The sequence below is a fragment of the Podarcis cretensis genome (assembly GCF_951804945.1).
Source record: "Podarcis cretensis genome assembly, chromosome: 7".
Taxonomy (NCBI): domain Eukaryota; kingdom Metazoa; phylum Chordata; class Lepidosauria; order Squamata; family Lacertidae; genus Podarcis; species Podarcis cretensis.
Genome location: NC_137176.1, coordinates 63,443,354 through 63,467,101, shown reverse-complemented (window position 1 = coordinate 63,467,101; position 23,748 = coordinate 63,443,354). Strand labels below are relative to the sequence as shown.

The following is a 23,748-nucleotide window of genomic DNA, read 5'->3' as shown; positions in this document are numbered from 1 at the left end:
ATGTCTAAAGAACAACATGTTGTTTAAAAAGCTTCCTTGCAATATTTGTAACTCCTTATAGGCTGAATAAAAGACACATCTTTCTCTGTTTTGCTAAGTGTCTTAATTAGGTATTGGCTGAAAGCCATGGCCAGTATAAAATGGGATTTTCCTAAGACAACAGCAGAAACTCGTAGTATCAGTTTTTGGCAGGGTCTTGACTGTCTTAGCAACATTCTGTGCTTGTACTTACCTGTTGTGAGAAAGTAGGATGCTGCGCAGGCTTGAAGTAAGCAGGTGGACATTTTCCCAGTGAAAGTCTAAAAACTCTATAAAGGTTTCGGAAAGAAGGGTAACTGTCAGTGAACATGGTCATTGTTACGAGCCACTGTACTCAACAAAACTCAGTCACAAGTGGATGGACTAATTAAACCTGTAGAAAAATGTCAGCTTTGTCAGACTGTACCAGATATAGAGAAGTGCCTCTCTTTCAGATCTTCTGCTTTTGCTTCAACTTTGTATTTTTTATTATGCTTCATTCCTCTGCATCTGAAAACTGAGCCCAGATGAAATGCTTTTCCGTATAAGAATACAGCACAAAGAGCAACTATGGATACCATTTATTTCTTATGTGAATATGAGTAAGAATATATAGGAACAAGCCTTTCTGATCTCATTTTTAAGATACCAGATTACTGTGTCAGATTAATAGGCATTTCTTAAATGCTGGTTGCAGAGTTTCTGATAGTGTGAGTGTGATACCTTGAGGGAAGGAACAGGGATTGTGGAAAGGTTAAAAGAAACTACAGTGGTACCTCTGGTTAAGAACTTAATTCGTTCCGGAGCTCCGTTCTTAACCTGAAACTGTTCTTAACCTGAGGTACCACTTTAGCTAATGGGGACTCCTGCTGCTGCCGTGCCGCCGCTGCACGATTTCTGTTCTCATCCTGAAGCAGAGTTCTTAACCCGAGGTAATATTTCTGGGTTAGCGGAGTCTGTAACCTGAAGCGTCTGTAACCTGAGGTACCACTGTACCTTGTACTTGCATAGTGCCACAACCCTGTCTGAAAGAATGCAAGAAATGCGCTTGCCTCTTCTGTCTACCGTGTGCTTAATTTCAATACAAGTAGAAATGGCAGCAAGTTTGGTTGCATTTTTTTTCATTAGATTGTAGGCATGTGAAATACAGAAAGATCTCTAGAGCCCAAACAGTGCACCGAGAAGGGTATGGTGGGTGGGTATGATGGTGGCAGGATGCCTAGTACCTCAATCTTGTCCACTGTTCAGAACTGGGGTCTTTTTTTATTGGCATGTACAGCAAAATAATAAAAGGGCCCAGCATGGAATCTCCTGGATCCTGAGCTCCTCTCACAGCCAGCATCTTCTGGCATAGTGCCTAATCCAGGCCTGCTCAGACCCACTCTGTCTCCCAACCACCACCATCTGCTGCTGTGAGTGCCGAGGGGGCAGGGGCAGGGGCAGGCTTGGATTGCTCAGTCCTTTATTTCCTCCTGTTGATATCCTAGGACTTGGCTAGATTGGTAAAGAAAAAGCGATTTATCTGCGTTGTATATGCAATATAACATTGTGCCACCAGATGGCGATGTGGAGTCCCGTTTTTCTCTACCTGTTTAAATTTACAACGCTTTTAACTGAAACGCTTCTTTGATGCATCGAGATCCAGCCCTACTGTTCCTCTCAGTGGGAGCATGTCGGGGATAATAATACAGTATCACATTCATTTTTTGTCCCACTTTTGAGAGGCCCAAGGTGCAACCTTTTAACAGCAGGCAGAAAAAAGAAGCAAACAAAGCAGATAACAAGCAACAGAGAAGAGATAATGTAAGAACACTTGAGGAGTCAGGGAGAGTCAAATAATACATCTAATGTTCCATATTGACATATGAATGTCTTTTTCTTTCAGGTCTGTTTCTTAAAGCTAACTTAGTAGATTAAAAACAAACCAAAAAAGTAAGGCAGTACTGCCTTGGAGAGAGAGCATCAGTCATGAAATTTGAAAAGAACTTGGGTAGCGGTGAAAGCAATTTCTCTAGATCTTCTTCTGAATAAAACAAGACATTCGTGAAATTCTTAGATGTTTTGTGTCTTCTGCTCTGCAAAATCATTGTGAAATGTGAAGTCTGTCCAGAATGATATCAAAAAACAACAACAAAAAACAGCTGCTGAATTTGCCCAACTTGTGCAGCTGTTGCTTGATGTCTGGTACTGTGAGAGCACCTTTTTGGCAGGTTCTCAGGCTCCACTCGGAGGTCAGAACAGGATTAGGACAGGAACCATTTTGCCTGTACTGACAGCTGCACTATTCAGTCAGTGGGGTCTGACATCAGCTTTGGAACTTCAGAAGAATTTACAATTGGTGCACAATCAAAAACGTTTATATCTCTAGCCAGAAGTCAGACATACTGAAAAGATAGATATGAGAATATGGCGCGTTGTGGTTTTTTAAAAGCACAACAAATAATCTTTCCTTTGCCCGTCAGTTGTGTGATGACCAGCACTGGGTGAAATCCCCAAACATCTCTGGCTTCTCCCCAGCTGTAACATGACTAACTGGCTGGAGGAGCAGAGAGGAAATGCATGTTTCCTCTGCAGCAACAGGGAGTGATGGGAGCGGTGAACCAAGAAATTGGTTCAGGCTGTAGATATTCTTGTTTGGTATAATTCTTTGTTGATAGTTTTAAGCCACCACTGAATGTTGCCCCCACCCCGACTTTTTCCCAGGCCACGTCCCTCCTCAGCCCTGCTCTGAGCCCTCCCCAAGAGCCACTGCCTGGCTAGAATGTGTCCTTGAAATTGGATAGTGCATCTTGCTTGTCTGGATGGAGAAGTGTGTGTGTGTGTGTGTGTGTTTGTGTTTGTGTGTAGAAATCTCATGACTGACTTTTGCATGTCTCCTGTACAAAGGTGAGAGTCACAACCATAATACAGTCAAACCTCTTGTTACATTTGCTTCATGGTACATTTTTTCAGGTTGCGTCCCACGGCGACCCGGAAGTACCGGAAAGGGTTACTTCTGGCTTTCGCTACTTGCGCAGGCGCAGGCGCACAAAATGACATTACATGCATGCGCAGAAGCGGTGAATTGTGACCCGCCCATGCGCAGACGCGGGTTGCGTTCCTTTCAGGTTGCGAACGGGGCTCTGGAACGGACCCCATTTGCAACCAGAAGTACCACTGTATAGAATTAAGATTATAATACTACTATAGCACTAACAGTTCAACAATTAATTTTATTGAAGAGAGCATAAGACTTATCAAAAAGTCACTTCATATCCCACAGTGGCCACACACAACTTTTATAATGGGACACAAAAGGTCAGAAACCCCTTAACAGTTTTTCTGGCAGCTGTTTCCTTAAGAAGGCGACATGGTGGGTAGGTGACAAACACAGTCTCTCCCCCCACCCCACCCTTCAGTGTTCCACCATCAGCTGTCATATGAAGGCTTGTGGGGAAGAATAGGTTCATTGAATCATAGAACTGTAGAGTTTAAAGGGGTTCTGAGGGTCAGCTAGTCCAACCCCCTGCAGTGCAGGAATGTCATAAATGAGTTTTCCCAAAGATAAGTAGAATAAACCACATTTTACAGTACTCTGTGGTTCAATCGTACATATGTCACAGTCCTATTTCAGTGGGTCCCTTGTGGTTACTCATGAAACGTGAAAATTGTATTCTTCCCTCTACTTTGTAGAAGGAGAATAAAGTTTGCATTTGTTTGCTTAGTCTTTGTTGGATGAAAGCTTCCAATCCGTGTGTTTGATCTGGTCATCAGCTGCCAATATGTGGAAGGCCTTGTCTGTACGAAACTTCCTGTCAAATTCTCAAGTAACATAAGGTTCTGAATGAAAAAAAAAGAGGGATTAGTGAAAAGCCTAAAAATACTGTGTGTAACATAAAGCCAGGCTGTCAACAGTAAATGACCAACGCCTTCCCCTAAGCCACTTCAGACTTTGTTACTTCATTCAGCATTTTCTTCAAAATTATGCAGGGAACATTTTCTTTAAAGTGGGGAGTGCAAAGAAAGGCCAGAAGCAGAATGGGATATTTAATATGCAGTTGTACTAGTCTTTTCCATGTGATAATACCAGCCATTGTTCAGACCAGGCTCCAGTGACACAGTGCATTACACTTTTGAGCCTCTTGTAGTTTTTAATATAAACTTTCTGGGATAAGGAGTGCTTGAAAAGTAAATAGCAAGGCATGAGAGGATCTTGGTATTGAGAAATGCCCTTTCTTATGGAAGAGGAAGGCCTACGTTTCATAAAATCTCTAGTACCCGAAACAAGTTGTTCAGCAACAATGTGATGGATGTTTCTTCCATATAGGCAGAGAGGCTTTGGAGTACATGTTAGAAGTTTTCTGTTATTCTTATTTCTTTTGTCCCTGCATTTCACTTCAATGCTCACTTAAAAATGTGGAAATTTCTATTTTCTTATAAATATTTTATCTTTCTGTGGTATGGTTATAATTAAAATCTTAGAAGTAAAGTGCTTGGAATTTAAAAAGATATGTTTCAGCTGCTGTTGCTTTCACGTTTATTGGAGTTGATGGGAGGGTTTTCCACATGGTGCATGCGACTACAGAGAAGGCCCTTTTCCTGGCTCCTTGTAACTTCATTTTTCACAGTGAGGGAACTGCCAGAGGGCCCTTGGAAGTGGACCTCAGTGTCCGGGCTGAACAATGGGGATGGAGACACTCCTTCAGATATACAGGGCTGAGGCTGTAAAGGGCTGTAAAAGTCAGCACCAACATTTTAAATTGTGCTTTGAAATGTACTGGGAGCCAGTGAAGATCCTTTAGGACTGGTGTTATATGGTCCCAGTGGCCACTCCTAGTCACCAGTCTAGCTGCAGCATTCCGGATTAGTTGTAGTTTCCGAGTCATCTTCAAAGGTAGCCCCACATAGAGTGCATTGCAATCGTCGAAGCGGGAGATAACCAGGGCATGTACCACTCCGGCAAGACAGTGTGCAGGCAGATGGGGTCCCAGCCAGAATCCCAGATGGAGCTGGTAGATAGCTGCCCTGGACACAAAGTTAACCTGCACCTCCATGGACAGCTGTGAGTCCAAATTGATCCAAAAGTTGCATGCCTGATCTTTTAACAACACAGTTACCCCATTCAGGACCAGGGAGCCCACCCCGACCCGCCTACCCTGCCCCTACAAACAGTACTTCTGTCTCGTCAGGATTCAACCTCAACCCATTGATTATATAAAGCAAATTTGCCTCAAGTTATATCAGAAATAGCTGATATATGTATTAAGCACCACCGGAAGTCTTTGTTATGTGTTGAGAGGTAAACAAAGAACCAAAGAAAAGAGAATGATTAAATATGATACGAGAGCAATTAAAGATAGTAAAATGAACAGCCTTGAAAAAATGGGCAGTGGAATGGCAAAAGCTAATGTAAAGTTGTAAACTAAGTATTGAATACTAAATTGTTTTTATATCTGAACTGGATTTGGAATTTATTAGATGGTAAATTTTGAAAATTATTGTTTGGTTCCATGTTGATATGCCCTTGCTATTTGTATATTTTTTTATAATAATATTTTAGTAACTTCACAATTAAATGCTATTCAAATTATGATCTTAATAAACAATATCTTTTAAAAGAAAGTAATTCTCATAAACTGCAGTCAATATCTGCTTTCCTGTTTAGGTTTCCAAATCAGGCACCTCCTGTCTCAGAGAGCCAACTGTTAACATTATTTAGATGTCTCAAAGTGTTTAACGAGGGATTGGATGGCCCAGTACATCAGTGGATAGAATCACTTTATACGCACTGCTTTCCCCCTTTTGTCTGAGTGTGAGAAAACTTTCAGAATAATTCTTTACCCCAAGGGTATTTCTAGATTGCTGGTACTGCCAATACTTTCCTCAATCTTTTGTTGAACAGTAAAGCGGCTCTGTTCTTTTTATTGAGAAGTGTGCTAGAATTTCACCTGCCACTTAAATGCAGATAAATGCTTTTGTTTAGAAAAGTTTGTTTGAAAAAGTGGTTGAAAGTGAAATGAATTATCTCTGAGGTGTTTGGTGTGTACACACCCACACCCACACACAGAGGCAACTTGATATTGTGGGAAAGCTTCAAGCACCTTCCGAGATGGCAAATAAAAAGAGAGATACTGAGGTTCAATTAATCTTGCTCACACTCGGGTATATGATTTGTGTAGTGTGTCTTAATGTACTCTATTGTGAAATGGCTGATAACCCTCGCCAGCTGAAGGTGGGCTTTTTTCTTGTTCTTGGCATTGTGATTCTCACCCGTAGAAATCTGTGAACAATCTGGAGTGTTCTTAAAGGCTGTCACATGGAAGAGGGAGCATGCTTGTTTTCTCCTGCTCAGGAGGGTAGAACTTGAACCAATGGCTTCAAGTTACAAGAGATCAGCTGTTTGAAAAGGCATGACTTGGTTGTCTTTTTAATTTGTTTTAAAAAATGAATTCATATAACATTTTCAGGCCACGAGGCCTGCTTAATTTTTTTTAAAAGAAGGGACAGGATCTTGAAATTTAGTCTTCCTTGGGCCTGGTTCTCACTGATGTTGTAGACTTGTGTCTAGGCTGCATCACCTAAAAATTACAGATGGGACTTAATAATAGAATTGCAGAGTTGTAAGGGACCACAAGGGTCATTTGGCCCAACCCCCTGCAATGCAGGAATCTTTTTGCCCAGCGTGGGGCTCAAACCCACAACCCTGAGATTAAGAGTCTTATGCTTTATCGACTGAGCTATCGCATTAAACTTTGGGACATTCCATCATGCGACAGGAGCAAGTAGCAACAGGAGGAGTTTGGAATGTTTCACTTCTATTTTTGCTTAATCACAGTTTTATGATGCTGTCCAAATCAACAAACTGCAGTTCATGTTGATTATGGTTTGGTTTGTGATAAGCCAGTTCAAAAGCCAGGTTTAGCATGTTGTCCACTACATACCCTGTATATAGAAAACTTGATGTCATAGAGAAGGCAAGACTTAGAAGGAAGGGTTTAAGATCCAGGAGGAAAGTAGAAGATCATTTCATCATGTGAACCAAGTGGGACAGCCCAGATACTGGTTTACAAACTCATTGAGAAATAGATCTTAATCGCAGTACAGTTCTCTAAATTTTGACTCTTCCATTTCTACAAACTATTATTGTTGTTGTTGTTATTATTATTATTATTATTGAGTTGTTGGCTCCCACCAAGTCACAGTGACTTCCACTGCCACAGCAGGACTTCCTCTCCCCTCAAACCTGCTCTCTCATAATAGGGAGGGTTTCAGGGGGTAGCATAGTGAGAGGAGAAAGAGAGAGAGGAGGGAAGTCCCATTGCACAGGTAACAGTAGTAATTCTACTTCTACTACTACTACTACTACTATATTTGTACCCCGTCCATCTGACTGGGTTGCCCTGAGGTAAAAGGCCTTGTACTAATTAATGGATGACTTTGTTAGGTATAACCATTCATTTATTTTTAATTATTTGATTTATGGATCAACTTTTTATGAATTTCAAGGCGACTTACAACTATGCAATAAATCATGAAAAGTAGATTTTAAAACAATGCAACTTCTCCCACAGATAAGTTTAAAAACAATGCAAATAAACAACCAGAGCAGAGACCTAAATCCGCCCCCCCCCCCAAGCTTTGAAAAGCTTGTTGACATAAGGATGTTTTTAGTTATTTCTGGAAACGACAAATAGTGGTATCTGTCAGATTTCAACAGGGATGCTGTTCCACAATACAGGGTCAGCTACACTGAAAAGGCTTGTTCCAAGTTGCTATGAAGGGGACTTCTGATATTTTTTGGTTGCTTATTTTTTTAAATGGCATGTAATAATAACAATAACAATAATAATTTATACCCCGCCCATCTGGCTGGGTTTCCATCTGGCTGTGTTGTACATATGTTATGCATATGTTATGCATCTGTACAACATAACTACAGAAGGCCTGTTTATATTTCATTTTAGCATCAGCTACTTCCTCCTATTTTAATAGGGTACTTTGCTGACTTTCTTTTGGTCAGAAAGGATAAATATAGCATAGTAATTTATTTTGTTTTTCCTAATAAGAGCAGAATTAGTTAAAGCTGCTGTGATTGTTTCACCAATATGTAGGCTTATTTATAATTTCTAGTTGGTATTTTAAACTTCTTATGATCAAATCAGTAAACTTAATTTGAATTTATTATATTTTTTCAGAAATGTATACTACTGAAAAAATATAGGTTCATTATGCTCTTAGTAGTATCTTTATAGATTTATTTAATTTCCCACCGTCCCGCCAAAGTAGCATGGTGCAGCAAACAACAGATAGTAAAACAATACAATTGAAAATAAAATAGAAACACATTTAAAAACGTCTTCACAACATTATAAAACAGTAACATATCTTCATAGCTAATACTTTCAGCATTGCCCGAAACAGTATGTTTTAAGTCACTAAATGACTCACTGAACAGGAAGGTTTTCCATTCCTCCTGAATATTAACATGGGAGACAGACATACTTCACCAGGGAAGACAATGGGGATCGGCCACTGAGAAGGCCCTGACCAAGCAACACCTGGTGGCTACTACTACCTACAGGGCCTCTCCTGTCAGTCATAGGACCCAAGATGGTTGGTATAAGGAAGGAGGCCTTTCATTTCATTTAAATGAAGTTATAAGCCTGAAAATGTCAGACTGAAATGCAGCACATTTTTTAAAGTGTAGTTTGTTTGAATGCCCAGACCCAGCCAAGCAGATTAACCATGGTTTGTTTCCTGGCAACAAATTACAATGTGAGGGCAAGACTTGTTTTATTTAGATTTGGTGTTTGGTCGAAATGGAACAGCCTTCCCAAGCTACAGAGCCAATAGCAACTGGAGAACAAATCAAGGTTTGGAGAAACAAACCATGTCTTGTTTGCTCATCTGTGAGACAACCTGTGGTTTGTTAAACAGGCCATGGCTTAGTCATGTGTGAATGCAGCTGATATTAATTTGCAGCCATACTCAGGAAAACAAATGCTTTCCATCACAGAAAAGCATAGGTATGCAGAAAATTTTACACCCAAACATCAGCCTAAAACACACAGCATTTTCCTTTGAGGGTGGTAGCTCTGATGGTGCTCCTTACAAAGTTGCAACAACATAACTAAGAGAACACATCTTGATTTGCAGTACTGAATTGTTTCATGCAGATGATTCCCGGGGTGAGAGATGTTACCAAGCAAGGGACTTCGATGAACAGAGACTGTGAAGAAATCTACCTGCCTCCTTAATGCCCCCTTTTGTTGCCCCTTATGTGGAATGATCTCTTTGTTAGATGGAGCAAGCTGAATCACCGCTGCCTGGGACTTCAACAAGCTGTGCTTGAGAAAAACAAGGCAAAGAGCAAAAACTCTGATCATGGCCTATAGGTGGTGCTATAATAAATAGAATATGCCGTAATCCTATCACACTATCCACTTACTTTAGGACACCTTTATGTTTGACTCAAACCAAGTATTCTTTATTACTAACTGTGCCCATTATGAATTGCATCCATGTAAAATTTAAATTAATTTACTATGGTGGTCCTGAAAACCCCAGTTTTTGCACTGACTGCTATACTTACCCTGATGTACCATTACTACTACTACTAATAAATTATTTATACCCTGCCCATCTGGCTGGGTTTCCCCAGCCACTCTGGGCGGCTTCCAACAATGTAAATAAAAAATACAATACAACACAATTAACCATTATTTACCCACTTACATTCTAGAGTGTACTGCATAATTGTGGCCCGTAGCCAAGTTCTGTAATACAGCCACATATTCCTCAATGTTAAGCACACACACTTGAAGGACTTCACAGTGGGAACTTATGGACCTGTGACACCTATCTGATGAGCTGAAAAGACAGATTTGGTATCAGACTAAGACCCACAGAAGATCTGCTGCACTATAGGTTTATTGGAGAAGATGATGATAGAAAACCCCTTGTGGTGGCCAACAGTTCCCAGATGAAATTGCTCAGACACATCCTAAATAACATACAGTTTAAATAACATACAGAATAATGGTTTATTCAAACAGTATGTCTACAGGGATATGAATCAATCATTTTTTTTCAAAAAGGGAATATATGAAAAGTAGTAGGGGGGCTATTTTAGTTGCACATTAAAAAAAATAAAAATATAAGGCCCAGATACAGTAAGTTGAAAAAATGAAATTCCTTATTGTTATTATTGACATTTTGTGCAGCATCAATAAGATCAAGTATTTTTTTAACTACAAAACATAGTTTTGTCCTGTTTGAAAGAAATACTGTGAATACAAGTTACATTTATGCATTGCATCCATACTTCATATATGCATGATCCTGATTTTTTTTTGGGGGGGGGGCAATCATTTATTTTAATTAACTTTAACGTGGTGCACATGATAGCTTTTCCCCCCTTCTCATTTTAATGTTTTCTCATCTTTAATACCTATTACTATAAATTTCAACTGCCATATTATTGTTTGGTGCAAGGTGGTCTTAGAATTAATAATGCTTAAAAATGTGTATTAATTAATTAACTGGGAGTGTTCAGGAACAATATCTGATTCTGGCTTCATTTATTAACTAACAAAATTTTGCCCAGCCCTTCAGTTGAAGAAACCCACCAAGGCAGCTGACAGTAATTCTTAAACTCGCGTAAGAACTGTTTGCCAGTGGAACAGACTCCCACGAATGGTTGTGGACTTTCCTTCCTTGGAGGCTTTTAAGCAGCGGTTGTTCTGGCATCTGTCATGGATGCTTTAGTTGAGATTCCTGCATTGCAAGGGGTTGGACCAGATGACTCTCAGGGTGCCTTTCAACTTTTACAGTTCTATAATTCTGTGATAAATAACATACCATTAAACACAATAAAAACCTCACAAACCATAAAATGAAGAAGTACTTTTAGCTGAATTCCCCATATCTGAAGATTATGCCTCCATATAAATAATTTTTTAAATGTACAGTTTTGAAGTTTTTTATGCTGCAGCTCATTGTGTGCATATATGTGTTTGTGAGTCTTTTGTTAAAATCATGATGAATTACAACATTTCCCCCCATTATAACTGTTTGAAAAACTGGTGGCTATCGCCATGATTTTCTGTAGTACAATATATATTAACCTTACGATTTACAGTAATCTCATATTACTTTTATTTTGTGATTAAACTGCAACCATTATACCTGGCATTAATGCTATTCAGTGATGAATTCTGCTTAACTTCTACAGCAGTTGCTTATTCTAAAAAGAAATGCAGATCATTGTTGGTGATAGAAGATAAACTTCATGAAACTCAATTAATTTAGACAATGAAACATGCGTTTGGATAAAAATAATAATACACATTTGAGGATATGGGAAAAGAATGTAGGAGTGCCTCCTAACCAAGCAATCACATGGGCATTGTTTGTGAGGGTTTTTATTTAAAGCTGGGTTTGTATAGTTCTGAGCACACAGATGTTCCTCTTGGCGTTCTTACAGTATTAGCCAGTATAGAGATTTTAGTAGCATAGAATGTGAGTCTCTTTGTTGAAGACAAAGTGCTGCCTGTGGTGGGAACTGCTGCAGAGTTGGGAATGCAGCGTAATGTATTGTTTTAATTTTCTGACTTTCCCCCCACTCTAGTGGAGACTGTACATTTAAAGTAGTTTTGTGAGCAGTGGATTGTTTCATCCAAGCCTAGCTAATAACATACTCCTCCAGCAGACAGTCTTACGAGGTATGCTTCACATAGTTAGCATAGTCATGTGGCTTGCTTCAATTCTAGGTATCAATGCCGCTTCTGTGCGTTTCAAGATTTAACAACATGAATTACAGGAGTTTTGACCCTAGAGGTGGAATAGAATCTCTTCTTGAAAAATAATAAAAAAGAGCCACACAATAAACATCTATCTTTGTAACTGTATAGGCTACCACTTCCCAGAGGCTTGGAGTAAGTATCCACAAAATTAGAAAAGGACAAAAGATCTTGGGGGTACACCCAGTAGTGCTTGAGTCAACAGCAGTTTACATAACAAATCTTTCTCTGTTCCTCTGAAGTTACCTGTGCCCTCTCCAGAAAGTTGGATAGAGGACCTACCAGACAACTGTGGGTTTTGTTTTACAGGGCTGTAGTGGAAGGAGAAACTAGGAGCTTTGTTTGTGTGGTGCACCTCGCATGAAGCCCTGCAAAATGCAGCTCACAATGTTCACTAGGTCTTTGGGCCCTTGGGAAAGCTTTTCAGGGGGGTGGGGGTGAGAAGGGCAAGATTGCTTGCATGAGCTGCCTTCTGCACATGCAACATTGGATGTAACCACGAATCCCAATTTTAAATGCAATGTAAGAAAGCTTAAAACCTCAAACTTTGAAACTGCCAACCTGCTGGATTCACCATTGTCGCTGAAAAAGTTGAAATAGAAAGGACTTAACAGTGTTTAGGAGTGTGTGTGGCAGAAATGCATCTTGCTTAATACAGTACAGGAATGTGCAGTCTTACGTATTTGGACCATAACAATTTTTGGGTTGTGTGGGTCAAAAATAGCTCGTGATTTGAACCTAAAAGACAAGATAAATAGGGAACCAATGCAAATGTTGACAGACTATTGTTGTATGCTCCTGGTAGCCCAGCTTCCTGTATCATGAAAGTAGTCTGTTGTAACCTGAGCCTCTGGGAGCACCAACATAGCTCTGAACTTACATGACCAAAGGAAGCTGAGCCATATCATTGGTGGGAGTCCCTATCATCACTATGCTCCCTTGTGTGAGACCTGATTCTGTTGAAATTCAAGTGTGAGAGATGCTGAGGAACAAACCCATTCATTTGCTGAAATTTCAGCTTAACAGCAGCCTTGAACTATACTGCAGAATACAGACTCCTCTTGTCAGTTCTGTACCTCAGATAGCATGTCATTCTTTTTCTTTTCAAGGTGCAAACCACTGCAGTAATCATTACGCTCCCTCAGAATGGGACTTTTAAGAACAGACAATCCACAGACTTGGCTAATGAAATATAGTAGCTAGTTACATTAAAAAAAAAAACTGCATGAAATTCGAAAACATTTGTTAAACGGCAGCTTGATGTCTTGTTGCCTTACATTCTCATTGTGAAGTTGTGCTTTATTATTCTCAAGGTACTTACAATAAGATATACAATAAAACAACTAAAAATAGGTTTAAAAACAGTTTGAAAGAACACACAAAGCAACTTGCATTGTTTTTCATCCAACTGAAATATTATTACATTCAGAGTGGTAACAAATAAAATGTTTCCCACATCATTATTGTTAAATAGTAATGAGAGGCAAAACATACCCTTGGATTCAGTGAAATATTTTCAAGTTTCACAGATCTTACACTGGGAAAGGTTGGCATATTGTTACATATCTGCTTGCACACACTGGCTGCTATGGGGAGAATTATGGTTCGGCCCATTATTTTTTAGCATTTTGCAACTTCACCCTCCAGAACCAGAAGATAATATGGGATACAGAAAGATGTCTTGATGTAAGCGGGCTGTTGTGACATTTAAGGGCTCTTGGCATGTGTGCTTGCTTGTTTCTGTCTTTTTGCTATTCAAGCCCTGATGCTTGAAAAGTATGTAAACCTTATGGTACTGGAAACATATGGCTGGGAGAGCAAGGAAGAGTTATTTTGATGTTATGCATAGATGTGCAGGTACCTCAGACAGTCTGAAGGAAAAAGACAGTTATCTCCTGTCACTGTCCTTTTGAGATGGCGTTTCATCTCAAATTAAGTGATAAATTCTATAATACTGCCTTGAAAGGTGACTGGCATTAACTATTTTTTTATGACATAATCACATGCGATACAAGTTTTGCGATGACAGGAGTTACTTTTCCTGAGTTTCAGTTGTCAAATTCTTCTGCGTTTTGCCACAATGAAAAGGTTACAGATTTCATCTTTGATTTGAAAGGAAATGTATATAAGTCCCACAGGGAGGCAGATATGCCTTAAAAAAGAAGAGAAAGGTGATTCCCCACCCCCATCCCCTGGAAAAAAATCTCTCTAAATGCAACATTCTACAGCACACAACTTTTTCAATGGGCAGCAGCAACAGTATACAGATTATTGTTGGAAAAATTTTTATTAAAAGAGAGTTTGCAGCCTAGAATGCTTTACTTATGTATTTTTAAAATAAATTTATTTTTTATTGATATTAGTCATATTCTCAGAACAATTGAAATCAATTGTCTTAGGAACATTGGTCTTAGTGGATCTACTCTTGAGTAAGATTTTGTTTGCTATCACCCTATGCCAGGGAAGGGAAACCTCTGGTCCGTGGGCAAAATGTTCAACCAGCCACCCCACTACCTGTCATCAAATGGCATCAGGTGTGAGACAGGTTAAAGTTGCAGCAGCAGGTGTGCATTCCTGATTGTTTCTTCACATCAGGGCTTACATTCAGTGCTATTTAAATCTGGTGCTGAGTCTAAGCACTGCTAAGATTGGTTCCACTCAGGAGCTCCTGGCTGAAGTCAATCCCTGCTGAAAGCTTTTTAAATATAGCACCCAATGCAGGCTCCCATGCTTTCTGGTGGGCACAGATTCACCTGATGCCAAATGGTGTCAAGTTAGTGTGGATCTGCCAGCCTGTCAAAAGTGACCTACTGCAGAAGCCATGCAGATTTTTCTTTCATACAGCTTGTTCTTTTATACAGTTAGTTCTTTTATTTTAAATGTTTTCAATGGTGTGCCTGTTTTATAGCACTTAGATTAGCAAATCTGTAATTTTCTGAATCCCACAGGGGCCTTTCTTTTTTAAATGGTATTATTTTGTCCAGTACTTTGGGAAGGAGATTGGCTTTGTGTACATTTGAATGAAAATGACGTGTATAATGCAAACCCACCCCCTTTCTACCATACAAAAAGCTGTTCATAGAAAATAAACAATTCTGCAATAATTATTATTTATTCTCAGCTGTCCTAAAAATCAGAATATCTCATCACAGGAAGTCCAACTGAAGTGTGTTCTGGCCGTTTATCTGGATTGGGGAGAGAGACCAAAACATCCTGTGATAGCACTCATCTTGACTTGTATATTGAATTTTCCTGAACCAGTGTGGAACTCTCCAGGTGTTGGGAACTTCATCTCCCATCATCACCGACCATTAGCCATGCGGGATGGAGCTGCTCAACAGTATAGCCCACAATGTGTAGAGAGCGATACATAGGCTACCCCTACACTGGAGACTCCATTGTGGCCTGCTTATGACAGTTGTTTTAGGCTTTGAATACTACGTTATAAATTCAACTGTACTGTATAACTGTATTGGAAGCCCTGATGATCGGCAAAACAAAACAAAATTTTTATAGTGGCTTGGCTTGCAACAGTAACTAACAACTAGTTCTTCCAACTAGTTGTAGTGAGAGTTCTCTCACTAATTAGGTCCATTCCTAATTTCAAGGCTATGGCAGGTGTTAGTGGGATGAGGTATATGTAATAGCCAGGAAGCTCCAGTTATAAAGAAGTACCAGTAAGTTTTTTTTCTAGCATGAATCCATACCCAAACAGATGATGGGTTTCTTCGCTTCAGTGTGCTTTGCATTCATCATGTCAAAGCCTTAGCACAGAGAATTCCTTCTAAGAAAGAAAGCAAAGCAATTTCTAGAAAGAATTGGCACATGCTAAGGAATGCCTATGGGGGAAAATGTAAAAAAGTAAAAATAAAAATCTCCAAGTGAAAAGCTTTCAAATCACCCCCTCATGCAGAATTGCAAAATCAGATTTAATTGCTCTCTTTCTATCCTGTTCAGACAAGCAGGCTCCTTTGGGTGCATAGTAAATGAGAGTCTTTAAGGCGAAAACTAATATTTGTTTGGCTCCGGCTATCGCAAAAAAATTAAGCGAGGGAAAGTGCAACTGGAAGTCAGAACTGAACTTTTCACATGCTATACCTTATTTGCCATTTCAATCTTTTAATGATGAGATTTCTCCTTTCTTGTAACCATAGAGGAATTTGGTGGTGGCAGAACCTAGGATAACAATAGAATGTTTCCAGATATAGCTTGCATTGACTGATCAAAATATCAGGGGTCAGCAAACTTTTTCAGCAGGGGGCCAGTCCACTGTCCCTCATACCATGTGGGGAGCTGGACTATATTTGGTTGGGGGAGAACAAATTCCTATGCCCCACAAATAACCCAGAGATGCATTTTAAATAAAAGTACACATTCTACTCCTGTAAAAACACACTGATTCCCTGACCATACGTGGGCCGGATTTAGAAGGCGATTGGGCCGGATCTGGCCCCCGGGCCTTAGTTTGCCTACCCATGCAATATAGCCTTCAATTGTATAGCTCCTTGTTACTGTTACCAGTGCTACAAGGTGACCAGGAAGGTACTGCAGCAGACAGGAGAGAGATGCACACACACAAAAGCCAGACTAAGTTAATTGGAAACTCTTGAAACTGGATATTTTCTCCATAGTTCCCCCCTCTCTCAAACCACCATCAAATCACAGATATCATGTCTCCATTGACTGAACCCTAAAATTATGGCGCTGGTACTTTCTAGTGCTATCACAAAACAAAAACATGAATCGAAAGCATGGATCCTTAAGGACCCTCATAATTTTTACGATAGGCCACAGATGTGTTCTGTGATTTGATGTTTGTTTTATTGTCAAACTATATAAAAAACATGAGGCTCCATGAGGATCTGTACCTTGGGTGACAAGCACCACAACAAAATAGCTTTTCATTTGAAACAGCTTATTGAAGATCACAAAGGATAAGGTAAAGGTAAAGGGACCCTGACCATTAGGGGTCGTGGTGCTCATCTCGCTTTATTGGCCAAGGGAGCCAGCGTACAGCTTCCGGGTCATGTGGCCAGCATGACTAAGCCGCTTTTGGTGAACCAGAGCAGCGCACAGAAATGCCATTTACCTTCCCGCTGGAGCGGTACCTATTTATCTACTTGTACTTTACCGTGCTTTCGAACTGCTAGGTGGGCAGGAGCAGGGACTGAGCAACGGGAGCTCACCCTGTCGCGGGGATTCAAACCGCTGACCTTCTGATCGGCAAGTCCTAGGCTCTGTGGTTTAACCCACAGCGCCACCCGCATCCCTATATCTTACAGTAATGAAAGAATTCAACACAGTCACATTATTGCCAAATTTAAAATGCCTTATTTGAGAAGATGTAAGTACAAACAGTGCTGAACATTTTTTCCTTTTTCTCACCAGGAAATATCAGAAGGGATCCAAAGTCCGGCTGAGACTTACTGACCTTGAACTTTCATCTAGATTCTTGGGAGCCAAAACAGACACAACTTTACTGGAAGCTGATGCAGTACTCTTGGGACTTGTGGAAAGCAAAGAAAATAGACAAAAATAGCAAATGCTATTTCCCCTCCCAAAAACCCTCAATATAGATTCACTCCTGAGTACATTTTAGCAAATCTAGGTAGTTATTTGATTTGTTCAGCACTTTTAGTTTTTTTGTGATGGCTTGGCTAAGCAATAAAGATTTGAATTGAATTAAAATGTTGAAACCATTCTTCCACTTCTGTTGCCTAATTGATGCAAGTAAATATAAATTAAAAAGAAACCATCTTAGCAAATTTGGTTCTGTAATATCTATTTCCCTTCTGTTGTCTCCATACTATTAATTGTTTATATTAATTCTATTTTGTATTCATATTTAATCCAAGAAAGAGGTATATTTCACCGTGTCTGGTTATATGACAAAACAGCGACACAAATTCATGACAGGTGAAATATGAAGTTTTCTGATTAAAGAGTGAACTGTTGGATGTCTTAAACTCTGAAGCTTCCAGAGTGACAACCAACTGGCTACATTCTGAAGGCCAATGCACACTACCACCCCCAACTACTACTTGACCACAAACTTGCTGTTTGCACATAGCAGCGGGGGTGGAGGGAGGTCAGCAGGAAACTGGTGCAGAAGCACTTTCCAAATCAGCTCATCTTTCCTTCAGAATAAAAGCTGCTGGTGTAAGCACATTTTATTCACAATATTTTAAATGCAATGTGTATTTTGGTCTCCATGATAAGTCAGGAGAAATTCAGTATATGCAACTTTTAAAAGGAATTATTCAACACTTCCAGTCATTTCAGTGATGTGTTCATAATGCATTTGTAAGTTCATAATGCATTTGTGACTCGTATCCTGAATCCCATTAAACCTGTCTTTCATAGAATTACAACAAGTCTTAACTAGAAGCGTAGCAGTGTACAGTGGTACCTCGGGTTACATACGCTTCAGGTTACAGACTCCGCTAACCCAGAAATAGTACCTTGGGTTAAGAACTTTGCTTCAGAAATCGTGCTCCGGCGGCGCGGCAGCAGGAGGAGGCCCCATTAGCTAAAGTGGTGCTTCAGGTTAAGAACAGTTTCAGGTTAAGAACAGACCTCCAGAACAAATTAAGTACGTAACCAGAGGTACCACTGTATATAAATTATTTCTTCCACCTTTAAGACCAGACTATTTGAAATGTCCCGTGTAGCTACTCTTGATCTTCTCTTCAGTATTTCTGGTAAGTAAAAGAGTAAACTGGATTTAAGTCCAGCCCAATTATCAAGGGTAATTCTGACTCTAAAATAAGCTACAGCCATAACATATTTCTCACAGCACGTTCTGGGTAATAAGATGCCTTTAAAAATAACATGCTTGGAATGGAGACATGTTTTAGCATATTCTGCATACCAACCAATAATGAGAGGTTGCTTGTCAGATCGGAAATGCTCTGAGCGAAAGACAACTGATCTCTCTTGGTGTTATTTATTAGGAGAGCTTGAACATGAATTCCATATGTTACCCTCCGGTTAAAAAACAAAGAGAGATGGGCAATACATTTTCAGGAACCAACAAGTGTCACCAGTAAATATTGGGGGAAGGGAGCAGCAACCAGAAATACTTTTATGTCCCTGCTTCTTTTATATTCCATACAAAATATGGCATCTGTACTTCTTTGGTATGAGCTTTTGGTATTGCTAGGAATTACCATCCTTCTTGGCTTGTCTGTGAGCTGTTTAGTTAAACACCAAATGCTGGGCCAGATTCAGCCAGCAAGTATTGCTAGCAGAAGCCCACACGAGGACTTATGCTAGCAGAACAGGGCTTTTCCTCCCCCTGTGCCCCCCTAAAATTGGCTCAGAATCCCCCTACCCCAGAGTAGTGCATGGGGGAAGGAGGGGGGGTTCCATCTGGCAAGTTGAAATGCTTGTGCTGACAGAATGATTGCCACAGTGTTACATTTAATTCCTCCCCACAATACTGTAATTTTAGTTAGCTTCAATTGTACATTAAATTAAAATTAATTATTTTGGATGTAGGCGAGCTAACCTTGACTCAGATGCAGAACTGCCCAATTAAAGCAGGTTCCAATGTTTTAATAAAATTTAACTAAATCTTGCTCCACCTCAGCCTTGTCCCCAGGTCTGGCAAAATGTTGTATGTTACAGTGTGTTTCTTTAGAAATTATGCAAGTCTAGAATATTATTAACTGGTGAGCTGACCATACTCTACAGCTGCACTGCTTCCCAGACTGTTTCCAGGCCCAAATTAAACTGTTAGCATTAAACTTTAAAACTCAAAGCACTTGGGACCAGGTTACCTGAAAGACTGCCTTCTCCTAAACAGTGAGGGGGGGAAAGTATTTGATCCCCTGCTAAATTTGCCCTCTGACGAAGAAATGACCAGTTCATAATTTTAATGGTAGGTTTATTTTAGCTGTGAGACACAGAATAACGGGGGCTACTAGGTGGCGCATCGGAAGATGGCTGACAATAACATCTCTCCGACCCACACGAGGTAATTTGGAGGCTATGATGGGGGTAATTAGCCTCCTTAACCCCCCCAGGATTATGGGGGGGACGGCCCTTGCCTGCTGTGCCCTATACCACCCCCGAATTTGTGGGGGTGGGGGCACTAGGCACAAAGCCCTCCTGTGGGATTTTCGGCACTCCTCGACGCCGTCCCCGATTCGCGCCGCTGGTTGCAATGATCTTTAAAAGAAATAATTTGGACATGACTAATTGCACATACATCAAGGAAAAAGGGGAGTAAATACTGCTGACAGAAGAGATCTCTGATAACAAGACAACAATAAAATACGAGAAGAACGTCAAGATACGGTAATGACTGAGGGGGGAGGGGGGAAAAAAACCTGCCTCTACCTTTTTATGTGATTTAACAAGAATCCCCCTCCCCTAATGAGTCAGAAATTAAGGACTTAAGCTGTGGATTTAAGGCTGTGTGGAGATAAACTTTCGATCCAAAGCAATGTTTCAAGATGAAGCTGGAAAGCTAAGAGTTTTGGAGTGACACAGTCAGGAAAAAATGCCGTTCGCCATTTTGTGAGGCATTGTGGGAGCTCTTGGGTCTGGGAGGAGAAAGAGAGAAATAGAGTTGTTTACATATCGTGAATCAACTCCTCGGTGGGACTTAAGAGCGACAAATGCCAAAATTTACGATGGATAAAGTGATGTTATCTACAAAGGAGATATATGGAAACCATCTGGATTTAGTGGAGGAACGGGAAATCCACACAGGATTATTACACTTGCTATCGGCTTAAGGAGACTAACAGAAGAGATCGTAAAGGAAAAAGAGAAATTATACGAACAAGATATGATGTGGCAACACCAAGATAAGACTGGATAGAATTATGAACTTTGTTTGGACTGATTGGGACTGATTTGGACATTAACGCAGTAATAAGAAGATGATCTGAATTCCCCTTTGGATCTTGAAGTATGGGTTCCCCCAACAAAATTTAAAAATTTGGCTTTGTAATTCGGAATTTATATGATGTGATTTAATTTGATGTGATTGGCCAGTTAATAAAAATTATTTTAAAAAAAAAAAGAGACACAGAATAACAACAGGAAAACCCCCAGAAACCCAGAAGACAAAAGCCAGAGATTGATGTGCATTATAATGAGTGAAATAAGTATTTGATCCCCTATCAACCAGCCAGATGTCAGGCTACCTGGTACAGGGGTCAGCAAACTTTTTCAGCAGGGGGCCGGTCCACTGTCCCTCAGACCTTGTGGGGGGCCAGACTATATTTTGAAGGGGAAATGAACGAATTCCTATGCCCCACAAATCATCCAGAGATGCATTTTAAATAGAATCACATATTCTACTCATGTAAAGTAGTAGTCCCCCCGTTATGAAACAGCATTGCCAGAGAGGTTTGCCTGGTACTATTTTTTATGGTCTTTCTGCTATCAAGTGAACATCCAGGCCTTTAAAATAACTTATGTTTTACGACCAAGTCCTTAAAATCTGTGTTTTGTATGCCTTTTTCATTTTAACAGTTGTCATTTTAAATGTTGTGTTGTTTTGTGAGCCACCTCAGAGAACTTACAGTATCACTAGCAATTCCACAATCGCATTTCATTATTTTACACACCCTTCCCACTTCAAGAACATGGCTATGTCTGTGGTTGCTCATTTTTGACTGCTCAGCATCAAATCAATGGGAAACATATTTCTCCAACAATTATACCCTGCTTAATGAAGTTCTTTGGATTGGGAATATGTAGAGACTCTTCTGACCTGTCAGTCACAATCCAATATGCATTTCCCCCCCTGAGAACTATGAGATATTATTGGTTATGCAAATTGAGTTATGAAACTTACCGATACTGCTCTGGGTTAATCAGTGTAACCACGTGTTCAAACAGACTTTGCAAAGTACACCCAGAACTCAGGTAGACTACTGTGTCCTGAATGAAGTTGCATAAGACATAACGCCAGTGGCTAAAGCTGTGCTTATTAAATGGATTGGAGCAAATTTTCATATGTTGTGGTTAGTGAGGTAGGTCGGTTGAGTACTAGGAGCTAGCATAGACAGACAAAAGTATCCATGGCTTCAGCATCATCAACACACACACAAACACCCTGCCACATTGTTCTGTTTACCATCTCGTCCAGGGGTCAGCAAACTTTTTCATCAGGGGGCCGGTCCACTGTCCTCAGACCTTGTGGGGGGCCGGACTATATTTTGAAGGGGAAAAAATGAACAAAATCCTATGCCCCACTAGTAACCCAGAGATGCATTTTAATTAAAAGGACACATTCTACTCATGTAAAAACACGTTGATTCCCAGACCTTCCACGGGCCGGATTTAGAAGACAATTGGGCCGGATCCGGGCCCCGGGCCTTAGTTTGCCTACCCATGATCTAGCCCAATGAGTTATGTAGAATTTGAAAAAAGGCTATAATAATAATAATAATAATAATTTATTATTTATACCCCGCCCATCTGGCTGAGTTTCCCCAGCCACTCTGGGCGGCTCCCAATCAGTGTTAAAAACAATACAGCATTACATATTAAAAACTTCCCTGAACAGGGCTGCCTTAAGATGTCTTCTGAATGTCAGGTAATTCTTTATCTCTTTGACATCTGATGGGAGGGCGTTCCACAGGTCGGGCGCCACTACCGAGAAGGCCCTCTGCCTGGTTCCCTGTAGCCTCACTTCTCGCAATGAGGGAACCGCCAGAAGGCCCTCGGCGCTGGATCTCAGTGTCTGGGCTGAACGATGGGGGTGGAGATGCTCCTTCAGGTATACAGGACCGAGGCCGTTTAGGGCTTTAAAGGTCAGCACCAACACTTTGAATCGTGCTCGGAAACGTACTGGGAGCCAGTGCAGATCTCTCAGAACCGGTGTTATGTGGTCCCGGCGGCCACTCCCAGTCACCAGTCTAGCTGCCGCATTCTGGATTAATTGCAGTTTCCGGGTCACCTTCAAAGGTAGCCCCACGTAGAGCGCGTTGCAGTAGTCCAAGCGTGAGATAACCAGAGCATGCACCACTCTGGCGAGACAGTCCGCGGGAAGGTAGGGTCTTAGCCTGCGTACCAGGTGGAGCTGGTAGACAGCTGCCCTGGACACAGAGTTAACCTGCGCCTCCATGGACAGCTGTGAGTCCAAAATGACTCCCAGGCTGCGCACCTGGTCCTTCAGGGGCACAGTTACCCCATTCAGGACCAGGGAATCCTCCACACCTGCCCGCCTCCTGTCCCCCAAAAACAGTACTTCTGTCTTGTCAGGATTCAACCTCAATCTGTTAGCCGCCATCCAACCTCCAACCGCCTCCAGGCACTCACACAGGACCTTCACCGCCTTCACTGGTTCTGATTTAAAGGAGAGGTAGAGCTGGGTGTCATCTGCATACTGATGAACACCCAGTCCAAACCCCCTGATGATCTCTCCCAGCGGCTTCATATAGATGTTAAAAAGCATGGGGGAGAGGACGGAACCCTGAGGTACCCCACAAGTGAGGGCCCAAGGGTCTGAACACTCATCCCCCACCACCACTTTCTGAACACGGCCCAGGAGGAAGGAGCGGAACCACTGTATAACAGTGCCCCCAGCTCCCAGCCCCTCTAGACGGTCCAGAAGGATGTTATGGTCGATGGTGTCAAAGGCCGCTGAGAGATCCAGCAGAACTAGGAAACAGCTCTCACCTTTGTCCCTAGCCCGCCGGAGATCATCAACCAGCGCGACCAAGGCAGTTTCAGTCCCATGGTGAGGCCTGAATCCCGATTGGAAGGGATCCAAATGGTCCGTTTCCTCCAGGCGTGCTTGGAGTTGTTCAGCAACCACCCGCTCAATCACCTTGCCCAAGAATGGAAGATTTGAGACTGGGCGATAGTTGGCCAGATTGGCCGGGTCTAAAGATGTTTTTTTAAGAAGCGGTTTAATGACCGCCTCTTTCAGCGGGTCTGGGAAGGCTCCCTCACAGAGGGAAGCATTCACCACCCCGCAAAGCCC

The 23,748-nt window shown here is 41.1% G+C and overlaps 1 protein-coding gene across 1 annotated transcript in view; it reads left to right on the top strand.

The window, feature by feature from the left end:
- MRPS28 (mitochondrial ribosomal protein S28) overlaps positions 1–17,486 on the top strand; it is a 32,388-nt gene extending 14,902 nt beyond the window's left edge. Inside the window, exon 3 of the mRNA XM_079983231.1 lies at positions 17,187–17,486. Coding sequence (XP_079839357.1) covers positions 17,187–17,337 — 151 coding nt within the window. The 3' untranslated portion in view covers positions 17,338–17,486. The remainder of the gene's footprint in view (positions 1–17,186) is intronic.
- The last annotated feature ends 6,262 nt before the right edge of the window (positions 17,487–23,748 follow it).